The 12673-nt window shown below is 36.8% G+C and overlaps 3 protein-coding genes across 3 annotated transcripts; 2 read left to right on the top strand and 1 right to left on the bottom strand.

Moving 5' to 3' along the window:
* Window positions 1-1029: 1029 nt before the first annotated feature.
* LOC106450397 (putative phosphatidylglycerol/phosphatidylinositol transfer protein DDB_G0282179) lies at window positions 1030-2418 on the top strand. The gene is made up of 4 exons (XM_013892044.3): window positions 1030-1291; window positions 1520-1621; window positions 1868-2028; window positions 2234-2418. The coding sequence occupies exons 1-4, from the start codon at window positions 1213-1215 to the stop codon at window positions 2342-2344; spliced, it is 453 nt and encodes a 150-aa protein (XP_013747498.1). The 5' UTR covers window positions 1030-1212; the 3' UTR covers window positions 2345-2418.
* A 180-nt stretch (window positions 2419-2598) lies between these two features.
* On the top strand, window positions 2599-3743 carry LOC106450396 (protein RISC-INTERACTING CLEARING 3'-5' EXORIBONUCLEASE 1-like). Its single transcript, XM_013892043.3, has 2 exons — window positions 2599-2783; window positions 3001-3743. Exon 2 carries the CDS (start codon window positions 3007-3009, stop codon window positions 3607-3609), a length of 603 nt encoding a protein of 200 aa, XP_013747497.1. The 5' UTR covers window positions 2599-2783; window positions 3001-3006; the 3' UTR covers window positions 3610-3743.
* A 244-nt stretch (window positions 3744-3987) lies between these two features.
* Window positions 3988-8002, bottom strand: LOC106450398. Its single transcript, XM_013892046.3, has 4 exons — window positions 7336-8002; window positions 6775-6933; window positions 6037-6702; window positions 3988-5070 (listed from the first exon to the last, which is right to left on the bottom strand). Exons 1-4 carry the CDS (start codon window positions 7672-7674, stop codon window positions 4153-4155), a joined length of 2082 nt encoding a protein of 693 aa, XP_013747500.1. The 5' UTR covers window positions 7675-8002; the 3' UTR covers window positions 3988-4152.
* Window positions 8003-12673: the final 4671 nt, after the last annotated feature.

Below are 12673 nucleotides of genomic sequence, written 5' to 3' on the forward strand. Positions count from 1 at the left end.
AAAATATTTTCATATTTTTGATAATTTTAATGGTTTTTATAAAATTCAATAACTTTGAAATCCAATCCGACTATTTGACATGGTCAAACCAATTGTTAGATCCAACCTGAATACATGACTGGTTCATGATCAAACCTGGTCCAACCACCGGGTCGGTCCGATTTTGAAAACACTTATGGTATAGAGAGACATGGTCCATGGTACCGTAAAGAAAGAATTGGTTAGACAATTTGATCCTTTCATCGTTCAAGGTGTTTCGAAATTGTTTGTTAATTTCACGATCACATACTCATGTGAGTCTTATCGCACCACCAAGCATCTAATCAATTATGTCATTCATACTCATATTAATATGTAAGTTAAAAACTATATATATATATATATGTGTAAAATTTTTATATTTAATAATATAATTTTAATCTCATCCCGCGCAAAAGTGACCAATGATTTTAGATCTAAACCGGCTGGTCGAACCGATAAATCCGGAACTTGGCGGACAATCTGATTCGTATCGGATCCATTTCTTGTTGAACCCAGCAAATTTGACTCGGTCAAACCTATTTGGGCCTCTAGTTGGGCCAACTATCACAACTGATTTCTTTAATCTGGACATATATTGGGCTTATCGCCTCTATATGGTTATTTACTTTAACTCGAGACGGCACGGGAGGCAGCGGCTGCGGAGTTCAGATGACGCGTCCGGCGGGAACAACTGGTGGATAAAGAAGCTTATGAGAAATGTTTTTTGAAATTGGCTTAATTTATATTTAAGAAAAAAATATCTTTTGTGTTAGAATGTTAGAATAAAAGAAGATAAGGAATTATTATATTTATTTCCAAAATATTAATTATTAGTTGTGGGCTGTAATATTAAAAATGTCTGAGCTGGCAAATTCCAACTATTTTTGGAGTCAAGTGGTAACCAACCACAGTTGAAAATGTAAAAAAGAAAAAGAACAAAAAATCCTACGTAAAGGTTTATTCACTGCTAAATCATATATATTAACTAGAAAATCTAAGCCGTTTGCTTGCAGGAATCAAGGAATCAACCCAAAATGAACGGTTAAAGATCTATCCGGCATTCCTCGTGAAATGATTCCGCATTTCTGTTCTGTCTCTTTTGCTCGTTACTCTCCTCGTCCTTCAATCATCATCTGAAACTCTAGAACTCTGCTTTTCTTCTTTTTTTTTTACTTGGAGAATCTATCAATCATGTCGAGGTTTTCTCTAGCTATCTCTTGCTTTCTCTTTGTCTCAACGATTGTTAGAGCCACCGATGTCGAGTACTGCGGTATATTTGGTCTCCCAAAAGCTTAACTGTGTTCTTCATTGATTCGTGATTGCTAAATGTTTGCTTATAGTTTTTGATCGAGTTTGTTATTGTAATTCGATAGGATTGAGATAGTAAGTTGCCGAAGATTCACTTCTTTGTAAAAACTCAATGAGTTTTGATTTGAGCCTTACTACGTTGAAAGATGATTTTGAATCTTGATCTGATTTTTTATGTGTTTGATTGCAGATGATAACAAAGAGTATGAAGTAAAGGTCCAAGGAGTTAATATATTGCCTTATCCTATAGTTAGAGGCGAGCCAGCCACTTTCAGCATTTCTGCTAACACAGGTACACTCTTTAATAATGATTTCTAGTTCGAACATTTCGTTGAAGATTTGTTTTCTCAATTGTTTTTATGGTTTGAATATATATATATATATATATAAATTTTTAATGTTACAACTTGAACTTGTTATTTTCCCATAATGATTTTCTTTCATTGTCCTTGTTCTTGTGCTTTCAAGAATTTAAACGGAGTTTCGTTGTTTTGATAGTTGTTTGTTTCTAATTTGGGTTTGCTTCGTATATATGAAGACAATGTGATCTCAAGCGGGAAGCTGGTGATCGAAGTATCATACTTTGGATGGCATATTCATTCTGAGACACATGATCTTTGTGATGAAACAAAATGTCCAGTGGCAGTTGGAGATTTCTTGGTAGCGCACTCGCAAGTTCTACCCGGTTATACTCCTCATGTAAGTTTCTTGATCTTTTTATTGCTTCGATCTCTTGATAACTGTTTGTGGATATTAAGACCTGCTGATTCATTGGGCTCATTGGAATTATATATCATTCTTATAGCAAACAGAACAAATATGGCCCTGTATTTGTCAAGATTGCTTAATTATGATCACCAGTTTATTCTATTTCTCATATCAATCTACTCCTTTATTTTAATAGGGTTCGTACTCACTTAAAATGAAGATGGTTGATGGGCACAAGAAGGAGTTAACATGCATCAAATTCTCATTTGAGATTGGACTTGGTTCATCCTTAGCCGCCTACATTTAGAGCTACAATCTTGCTTGCTGGAATCACACCATTTTTACTTTGTATAAAAGAAAAACATTCTCTCTTTTTCAAAATTGTTTATCAAAAAGAAAACATTTGAAAAATCTCAATCTTGTTCTCACGGTGGACCATTTATAACATCCCTTAGAAAAAAAAAAATCAAAGTTACATAAGGTGCTGACATCATTCAATCAAATTCAATGTTCACCAAATTGCTAGACTCTGGAGTGGATATTTTGTAGCATATAGAAAAAATTGTTCCTAACACCATTACTAACATCCGCGCGTGCGAGCTACTCTTGACACGTGTAATCTGCTGAACAGGCCTTTATTTTTAGTGGCGCAGTAATAATGTCCTAAATGCTTTTTCTTCTTCTCTCTCCCTCCCGACAGAAACACAAAAGCAGTTTCTCTCCTTCTCGCAGCGAATCTCTCAAAGGTTTGGTCTTCATCTTCCTCTTCTCTCTCTTTTGTGTGTTTAACACAATCTTCTGTGTTTGTTCTCTCTCTGATTGATACTTTTGTAAAGGTCTTACCTTTTCTTTCTTATCCACATAAAACGATTAGTTCAAACATCAGAACAGAACTATGATCTGTTTCTCGAACCTAATGGATTGCTGTCTTAATATGTACTTTCTATCATATCTTTTTTTCAGAACCACATGGCCAACTTCGATGGACCAGGATTCTCAATGGTTGACGAATCTTGGATCCAGACCAAAGCCATCGACATAGAACCCTCAACCGACTTCTCTCCTTACCTCTCCCGCATCCTAGAAGACTGCGTCTGGAACGGGAACAGAGCCATCGTCTTCGACGTCTACTGGGACGTCGAATCCGTGAACACAAAGTCCGAGCGGCCTCTCTCCTCGGTGAAGCTAAGCACCAAGAACCTCTGTCTCTTCCTCCGTCTACCAAACCAGTTCAGCGACAACCTCAAGGACCTCTACCGCTTCTTTGCTTCCAAGTTCGTCACGTTCGTCGGCGTCCAGATCGAAGAAGATCTTGTTCTGCTTAAAGAGAATCACGGGATTGTGATCAGAAGCTATTTGGAGATTGGGAAGTTGGCTGCTGTGGCTAGAGGAACTCCTATTGTGGAGTTTCTTGGAGCTAGAGAGTTGGCTCATAAGATACTTTCTTGTGATACGAGTAGACTTGATTCGATTCAGTCTAAGTGGGATGAAGCTGGGGGTGATGATCGTCTCGAAGCTGCAGCTATTGAAGGCTGGCTTATTTACAATGTATATGATCAGTTGCAGCAGTGAGGGGATGTTGTGATATGTCAAACCTAACATTTAATTTCTTTATCAAATTGATTTGTGAGGTTGTAGTATTTTGATCTGTTTGTTGTTGCTATGAGTGAACAAGATCATGTCTGAATAAAAGAAAGTTAAAACTAGGCATGCGGGTTCGGGTAGTTCGGTTTTTGGTTTCTCGTTTCAACATATATCTTACCAAATTAACCTGAAATAAAGTTCAGTTAAAATTCAGTTGCGGCTATTTATGTAGTTTGATTATATTTTGGTGTAATTGAAATTTCGGTTAAATTCAATTAGTTCATATTGAAATTTGATTAGTTGGGTTTAAGTTTTTGGCATGGTTTGATTATAATTTTTTTTTGTTTTTCTTTAAGAAAGACGAGATAATCGATTACCAAACTAAACTGAAAACCAAACTATTTAGGTTTGGTTCAAAATCTCAGCCCTAGTTAAAGCTCTTACATTCACAAGTTAGATAAAGCTAAAGAGATGAGTTACAAAACTTACAAGAACCTCAAAAAACGTTAGCATACTCTCTGCCTAAACTATTCAGACAGGGACGACATCATTGTCTCTACTCATCTCAGTATAATGAAACTCGATCTGTAAGCGTTGATGAACAGGAGCAGTCGAAGCTAGTCCTTTCTTGATATCCTCTTGCAACTCTCTTATCGGTATAGCCGCCAAGAAGCTCTTAATATACTCTTTACATGACTCCTTCCCACTGCACACAACCTCTGGTTCAGGTTCAGATTCTGATTCTTCTCCTTGAAGATTCTTGTGGATGACGGTTTTATCATCGAACTTCAAAATGTAAGCTTGAACACAACCCTCGTATAGCCTCTCTCCAAGCGTGTCAATGATGTAGTAAGCTTCGTTTTCAACTTTGAGGACAAAGAAGTGATCATTCCAGCTCACAATGTAAACACGCTCACCATCGTCAAGATTGATAATCTCATCCCATATACCATCGAAAGACATTGCACCTTGCAGAAACTCGAAGCTTCCTTCGTTGATCATCCCTTCTGGATGGAAAAACCCGACAAAAGACTTCCCTGGGACAACAGTTAGAGACCTGATCTTTGCTTGTAACACAGTGTCGAGATCAAAATGCTTGTCGGGGAACTGCTGCATGTACGTTTCGTTCTCGCAGAGGTTTCTCCACTCTAACGAGCCTTCTCTGATCAAACTATCGAACTGAGACTTGATAGGCATGAGGTTACCGTTCTTCTGGAACCAATCCGCGATAACAGCTACGAGAGCGGTGCATGCACTCTCGCCAGCTGCACGCTCGCTTCTCTGGTCGATGGAAGCAAGAAAGACACTTGTCTGAAGCTTCATGTGTCCGTCTCTGCTCACCACTTCTTTCTCTTCCCAACTTCCAATAGAGAAACTGTCGTCTCCAAACTCCAAGAAAGAAGAGTGTTGAGGATTAACTGTTGAAGAATCTTCATCTGTTTTGCTTCTCTGCAAATATAACATATGCGACAAGTTGAGAGACACAAACACTAACAAGAACCAATGTTCTAAAAATCTATCTAGGTGGCAAATCAATTGTAGCCTTTAAACTATTCTAAACCGGTTAAAATAGATTTAAATTTATCAAAATTAGTCGAAATATGCCAAATCAAGCAATAATGCTGTATAAATTCACAAAAAAATGTCTCTTTTTTTAAATTAAACCTACAAATTATTATAAATATATAAAAATAAATTAATAATCTATTAACGCCTAGTAGCCAATCTTATATAAAACGACTTTCTTAAAATCCAATTTATGCACTTAATATCGATTTTAAACTATTTTAAGCCAGTTAAAATAGATTTCAATCGATCTAAATTGGTCTAAATATATCAAATTAAGCAATGATGTTAGTGTAAATTCACAAATTTATCTAATTTCTTTTTTTTTTGTATGTCTGGAGTTGATTGGCAAGTGCTTTAGAAGTGCTGTAAGATCTCTCTACACACTAAATTATTTGCACAGCCCAAATTTTTGTCAATCGTGCTTTGTAAAGATTTTTTAAAATTACAAATTTTTCTTTCCTTTTTATTTATTTTTAGCTGTGGAAAGCTATAAATCTAAAACACTTATTTTTTGTTTTAGAGAATGTATATGTAAGTCATTGAATCTTTTTAAACCTACAGCTAACATTCTATAACAAAATTATCTACAGCCACAGCAAAAAAAAATCTACAGTTTAATTTCTAAAGCAAAAATATAAAGCTACAGCTCATTCCAATCATCTCCTCTAATTTTATAATTTATCAAAATAATTTTATAGCTAAACCCAAAAATTTAAATATCTAATATCAATATAAAATATATAAAAATAAATCAATAATTCATTAACACTATACAAATCGCCTGGTACCAATTTTTTTTTAAAAACTCACAAGAACTATATAGCATAGGAGTTGATGAGATCTTACCACAAGAGCTTCATCAGAGCTAAGTTGCCTCCGATCATAATCAATGTCATCTCCACCTTCTTCCCCATTATCTTTCTTCAACAAAGGCTCTCCTTTGGCCTTCGGAGACCTAAAGCTCAGCTTCCTCTTCCTCCACGGCAATATGCTACGCCGCTGAAGAAGCGATGATGATGATGTCTCGTACACCAAACCAGCAGACGCATCTTCAACGTCCGAGCAGCAACCTCCTCCTCCTCCTCCTCCTCCTCCCACGTCAGACTTCCTGTGGCTGTAATAAACCCAGTCTTCGTCTTCTTCGCTCACTTTCGCGCCGCGGTTCAACGAGCTTCCAACACCGTTTGCGTAAGACAATGGTCCGTATGAGAAAGACTTTCTCACGCTCATCAGATCTTCTTTGCATTCGTCGGAAGCTTCCTCGGAGAGGTCGAGGGATTCGGAGGATTCGAAGCTCGAGAATCTGCCTTCTGCTTCTTCCTCGCGGTGGCAAGCCTTCTTGGCTTTCCTTGTGGAAACGAAGATCTTGACTTTTCTTAGACCGGCTTTGATTGCGGAAACGTCTTCCTTCTCGGTTTGGTGAGGTGGAGGTGGAGATGGGACAGGCACAATAGCTGTTTGTGAGTCTGAGGTTTCTGGTGTGGTTCTGAGCTCAAACAGGCTCAGTGATACCTAAAGAACAAAGAGGGTTTCAAGAACTAGCTGATGAAGTAAAGATGTAATGTAAGAGACAAGGGAGCGTACACAGAGTAAAGGATGCGGCTCGGAGGCTATACAAGCAGAGAGCGTGAGAGGGATGTTTATTTCAAACTCTCTTTGATCGGTTACACGGGCGTATTCAGAAAGATTCAGAGATGCAGTTCCAGCGAGAGGAGCTTTGTTCTTCTGCCCTTGCTTCATTCCCTGGAATCAAATTCAACTCTTACATACAGAACCAACAATGAAGAATCTATAGCAACTAATAAACCATTTGAATTTAAGCAAAAAAACAAAAAAAAAACTAATAAACCATTTGAATGTAACATCACTAGGTAATATCTAAGACCATTGTGACCAATCAAATTCAATCAGACATGTCTCTCTTACATACAGAACCAACAATGAAGAATCTATAGCAACTAATAAACCATTTGAATTTAAGCAAAAAAACAAAAAAAAAACTAATAAACCATTTGAATGTAAACATCACTAGGTAATAATATCTAAGACGTGTACCAAATCAAAATATATCAACTTTGAATCTAAGACCAATCAAAAACTCTAATAACCGTTTTTGGAGATTCTGTTATTATTTGAAGTACTTACATTGGTGAAGAGAGAGAAAGCAATCTCCCAAGGATAAAACAGAGTGTCGTCCTCCTTGTAAGAAGTGAGGGAGCACACGCTCTGAAACTCTTCCTCTTCCCACGAAACGACGTCGCTTTCCGCCGCAGCTTCCTTTGTGAAGTCCCTTTTCACGGACGGCCTCCTCAGAGACCCCAGCGTCGCCTTGGGCCCTTTCCACCGAATCTCCACCGTCAATCTCTCCTTCTCCGGCTCTCTCGCCAGATCCCACCCTTCCAATCTCCTCACGGATAGCTTCACCTCGTATTTCCTCGTCACCAGCGGCGGCCATGGCCGCCACTTCATCATCTTCACCACCATTGAAACTCCTCAGCGACGTCACGAAAACAGAGGAAATAAAATAAACTTTTTTTTTATGGGTTTAATCTTATTTAGCTTGTTGGTTTAGATCAATGCCCAGAAATAGAAAGCGAGTTTTTTCTTTGGAAAGATGAAAACTTTGAAGCTAAAATTAAACTTGAAGTTTAGCTTCTTCTCGGCTAAAAGATGAAAAAGGTTATGCTGCGAAGAGAGAGGGAGAGAAAGTGGGCACACAGAACACAGCACAAGCGTGTAGACAGAGAGAGACAACGAAGAAAAGTGAAAAGAAAGATCTCAACTTCACAGATCTGTCCCTCTCTCTCTCTCTCTCTCTCTCTCTCTAACGAACGATAGACTTGGAATAAACCAGCGAACCGGAGTTAAAATGTGTAAAATTAGTTAACCGTGGTTAAGTCTTTCTAGTGAACGTTAGCGTATGAACCGGATTTTAGAATCCATCATCTAACCGAATCTCACGGAGGGAAGCGACTGCTTAACGGTGTTAAATATATTCCGTTTTTTTTTTTTAGTAAAATCAAATCCGCCGGATTTAAATGTGTAAAATTAGTTAACCGTGAACGTTAGCGTCTGAACCGGGTTTTAGAATCCATTATCTAACCGAATCTCACGGAGGGGGAAGCGACTGCTTAACAGTGTTAATATATTCCGTTTTGTTTTTTTTAAGTAAAATCAAATCCTTGCAACAAGATAGTAATTCACCATTTTCTATTATTAAACTTAGTCAATTTAGTAGTAGCTCAAATTAAATTGGTTTCGTGACTTCAATTTTGGATTTCATGTGTCGAGAATTATTTGTAGACCATGTGTTTTTGTCTCATTATACTTTAGTTAAAAAGTACTAATCTTAGTTGGCTATTATTATTCCTTCCAAAATTATCGCCTTTCTATTAAATAAAAAGAATATTATAAGACTATAAAAAGCTGGTAGTTCACCGTTCTTGGTGTCCAAACAAAAACAACACAAATGATCGCTAAATTTCAACAATATTTTTTAAAAAATACTATAATCATGATAAACTCCAAGAAAGATTGATCAAGTTGTTTAAGATCTTAATTAGGATTTATATTATCCATTTTACGTGTTAATCTTATACTCTTTATCGGTTAAGAAAGTAATTATTAATCCCTTATATATTAATTGAGATACATTACAATTTTTTTTTGTAGTCACGTGTCATCACTAAAATTATTCTTAGAATCATTAAAAAATAGGTTAGTCTATCTAATTATATAATAAGTTTTTTATTAAACTATCCATAAATTTATTATTAATGTTCTTTATTGTTTCTTTAATAAAAGTTATGGAATTTTCTAATGTGGATAAAGTATATATGACAATTAATGATTTTGAATAATAAAATATTTGATAAAAATTAGTGTATCTTCTATCATATTTTTTTAATTTTAAACTATTAAAATAAATTAAACAATCACAATAACCATATAATAAAAATTTAGATTTTTATGTATATGTTATATTTTTTGAATTTTTAAAAACGACTATAGATTACCAAAACTGTTAAAAGTCTCACATTCAAATTTTGTGATCAATGGTTTAAATTTTTTGTTATGACAAAATACAAATGATTACAAAATTATATAAGTAAAAAGTCTAATTTAATTAATTATTAAGATTAATATATATATATATATCATTTTAAATTAAACTATAAACCCTATAAAATACATAAATATTTTAGTTTCGAAATTTACTTTGAAATTTGTTTTTGATAAAAGCTTTGAACGAACATTGATAACTTAATTTTTTAAAAAATTAGAAATTACTAAGACTGTTAATCTTACAATGAGAATTTTGTTATCAGTAATTTAAAGTTTTAGCTATTAAAGATGCAAATGATCAAAAACATCATACGAGTAGAAAGTATCATTTAATAGACATTAGTATTAAAAATATACTATGTACTCCCCCAAACTTATTCTTTTACTTGTCTTTAAGTGAACTTTCTAGAACTCATAGGGAGAGAGGTTTGAAGGTGGGAACTCATAGCCAAAAGAAACACACAAAGCACTCAAATCAACATTAAAATTCAGCATTAGTACACCCTCTCTTATTATACTCTTGTTTCTCTAGGCCTATCTTAACTCTTTTCATCCCTACACTCATCATCATGCATTCACACACGCAAATCAGCCAACTCTCAAGTTCATTAAGCATAGCATCAAGTGAATTCTTGCAAATGGTCAATTGGTCCAAATCATTTGGTTGAGTAAGGGAAGACTTTTATTCAAGTGATTCAAGAGGTTCAAAACATATGATCTTTAAGGTGGTTTACTCTCGAAACAAGTAGACTTGACATTGCACATAATATATCTAAGAAAGGGATCAACTCATGCATACAATGCTCAATCTCCATTGCTCTACCCTTTTCCCAAACATACAATTACACAATCATTCACAAATGTCAAACCCAACTCACATCTCTCACCAAAAGATCCTAAGAACATTAACTCCTTCTCTATGAAATCTACAAGGGATTTTTCACAACCTCAAAACATTACTTAGCTCCTAACAACTTTGCTAGCCCCCTTTTTCTTTCTTTTTCTTTTCTTTTCATATTTTTTTTTTTTTTTTTAAATGGGGGCCAAGACTTTTCATAACTTGAGGTAGAGGTTTTTCTACTTATCCCAATAAGACAATTCACTTAAACACAAAGAGTCATTTCTTTTCTTTTTTCATTGCTCCCAAATCATAATCACAACTCTCACCCCCCACCTATAGCTAACAATAGAGTGCCCAATCTAGCAAGAATGAAGATCAAGCATTGTCGTTCCCGATACTCTCAACATTATGCACATGTAAGACTTTCCGAAGAAAACCTCACTCATCAAACAATGAAAGCTTAAAAGGAGGGAAAGGTTTTGGGAGTGGTCTACCACTAGAGTTTGTCAAAATAAGATTGGCATAAAGGATGTGACAACTCAAGTGTGTATAGCCATGACTCAGTACACAAGGGACCATGAGCAAGAAGCATTAAGTTCGTTCAGTTCAAATAAGGTTGTAGTTGGCTTCAAAGACTGAGTTTCAGCAATCAACAAGTTTTAGGAAGAGTCTTCAAGGCTCGAAGCATACAAGTGTTTTTGAGAGGTGCATAAGCTACTCAGGTGCAAACTAATGTTCTTTACAAGGCATTTCAAATCATTGCTCTCAATGCAAGTAAATGCAACCTATATGCTCTAGTCTCCTAGAAATGCAAATGATGCAAACTAAATGAATTTTTTTTTATGCAAATATATATGTATAATGCAATGCATGAGACTCAAAATCATCAAAGCAAATGTGATCAAATACTTGGTACCTCCCCCAAACTTAAATGACACAGTCTCTGTGTTGTCAAGGAGAGAGAGATACCCAAAAAGAGAAAACTAATATGCAAAAACGAAATGGTATATACAAGGGAAAGTAGTGGGTTACCTTCTATGGAGAATGAGTAGAGGGAGATGCTCCCTCCTCGTCGTCCTCAGGTGGTAACTATTCAAGGTGCTCATCAGTAAGAGTGCCCATCTCTTCAATGTAGAAGGCTTGCCCGAACACAGTTGGTTTCTTCATTTTCTCCTTGATGTCAAAGTGGAGAACATGCCCTTTACCCAAATGGAGATCAATCGTGCCCTCTTTCACCTTAACAATTGCTCCTGTTGTAGCTAAGAATGGCCTTCCAAGAATCAATGGGTCTTGAGCCTCCTCACCCATCTCAAGCACCATAAAATCTGTAGGTATCTCATACCTTCCAATCTTCACAGGTAGGTCCTCTAGGATGCCCACAGGGTACTTCACTGAACGATCAGCTAACACCAGAGAGAGTTTACACTTCTTGTACTGAGTGAATCCAAGCTTCTTTGCAACAGACAATAGCATCACGCTGACACTAGCTCCCAAATCGCAGAGACATTTCTCAAATACCATAGGTCCAAGAGCACAAGGTAGTGTAAAGCATCCTGGATCCTCTAACTTCTCTGGAACATCAAGCCTTTGGATGATGGCACTGCACTCATGGGTAAGAATCATCATGCTTTCCATTTCCTTCTTCTTTGCAACTACAACATCTTTCAGGAACTTGTTGTATTGAGGAATCAACATGAAAGCATCGATGATGGGCATTGCAACCTGAGCTTCACTCATTTGCTTGTCAAACAAAGCCTTGTACTTCTCTAGCAGTTGCCTCTTGAATTTACCAGGGAATGGTAGTTTGGGTTCATAGGGAGGAGGAACAAAAGAATTCTCACTTGCTGGAGCAAGAACTTCACCATCCTTCACTGTCTTCCCCAACCTTTCCTTTACCCTTGGCTTCCACAATCTTCTCCAAGATTTCATCATTGATTTTCTCATCAACAATCACCACTTCATCATCTAAGTTGATGGCCACCTCCTCACCTAGTTTCTCAGCATCCCTGGTGAGGGTTATAGGAGGTAACTGCTTACCACTCCTAAGGGTGATAGCTTTGGCCTCCTTGGGGTTTTGGTCAGATTTTCCAGGTAGAGATCCTTGCTGGCGAGTCTAGTGAGTGTTCATGGAAGCAAACTGATTCTCTAAATTCTTGACTGTAGAAGCAAGATGTGAGAACTTGTTGTTGAGCTCATTGTAGCTCCCATCAATCTTGGAATGAAGGTTTTTCAACTCATATCCAACATGCTTCTCACTTCTAGTATGAGATTCCAAGATTTGTTTCAGCAGGGTGTCAGTGCTGCTCTCTTGAGGAGCAGAGGAACCAGATGAGGGGTTTTGCTGAGGTTGATAGCTGCCTTGCTGGTTGTTTCGAGGCGGATAACCACTCTATTGGTTGTTGGGATAGGATTTCTGTTGGTAGTTGTTGTACTGAAAGTTGGGCTCTTTTTTGTACCAGCTACCATTGTTGTTGATGAAACACAGCTCTTCCTGACCTTCCAAACCCTCAACCTCATGGAAAACAGGTGGTGTCTCTTGGCTTGGGTTACCAACAAAGTGCAGCTGCTCTTGTGTGG

Source organism: Brassica napus, chromosome C1, assembly GCF_020379485.1.
Source record: "Brassica napus cultivar Da-Ae chromosome C1, Da-Ae, whole genome shotgun sequence".
NCBI classification, from domain to species: Eukaryota; Viridiplantae; Streptophyta; class Magnoliopsida; order Brassicales; family Brassicaceae; genus Brassica; species Brassica napus.

Excerpts from the sequence above, each read along its gene's own strand:
- LOC106450397 (XM_013892044.3), top strand. The coding sequence starts at position 1,213 with ATGTCGAGGTTTTCTCTAGCTATCTCTTGCTTTCTCTTTGTCTCAACG. Across the intron at positions 1,622-1,867 it reads CAGCATTTCTGCTAACACAG|ACAATGTGATCTCAAGCGGG; the intron begins GTACACTCTTTA and ends GTATATATGAAG. Across the intron at positions 2,029-2,233 it reads TACCCGGTTATACTCCTCAT|GGTTCGTACTCACTTAAAAT; the intron begins GTAAGTTTCTTG and ends TTATTTTAATAG.
- LOC106450396 (XM_013892043.3), top strand. The coding sequence starts at position 3,007 with ATGGCCAACTTCGATGGACCAGGATTCTCAATGGTTGACGAATCTTGG.
- LOC106450398 (XM_013892046.3), bottom strand. The coding sequence starts at position 7,674 with ATGGTGGTGAAGATGATGAAGTGGCGGCCATGGCCGCCGCTGGTGACG. Across the intron at positions 6,934-7,335 it reads CTTTCTCTCTCTTCACCAAT|GGAATGAAGCAAGGGCAGAA; the intron begins GTAAGTACTTCA and ends ATTTGATTCCAG. Across the intron at positions 6,703-6,774 it reads AGCCGCATCCTTTACTCTGT|GTATCACTGAGCCTGTTTGA; the intron begins GTACGCTCCCTT and ends TTTGTTCTTTAG.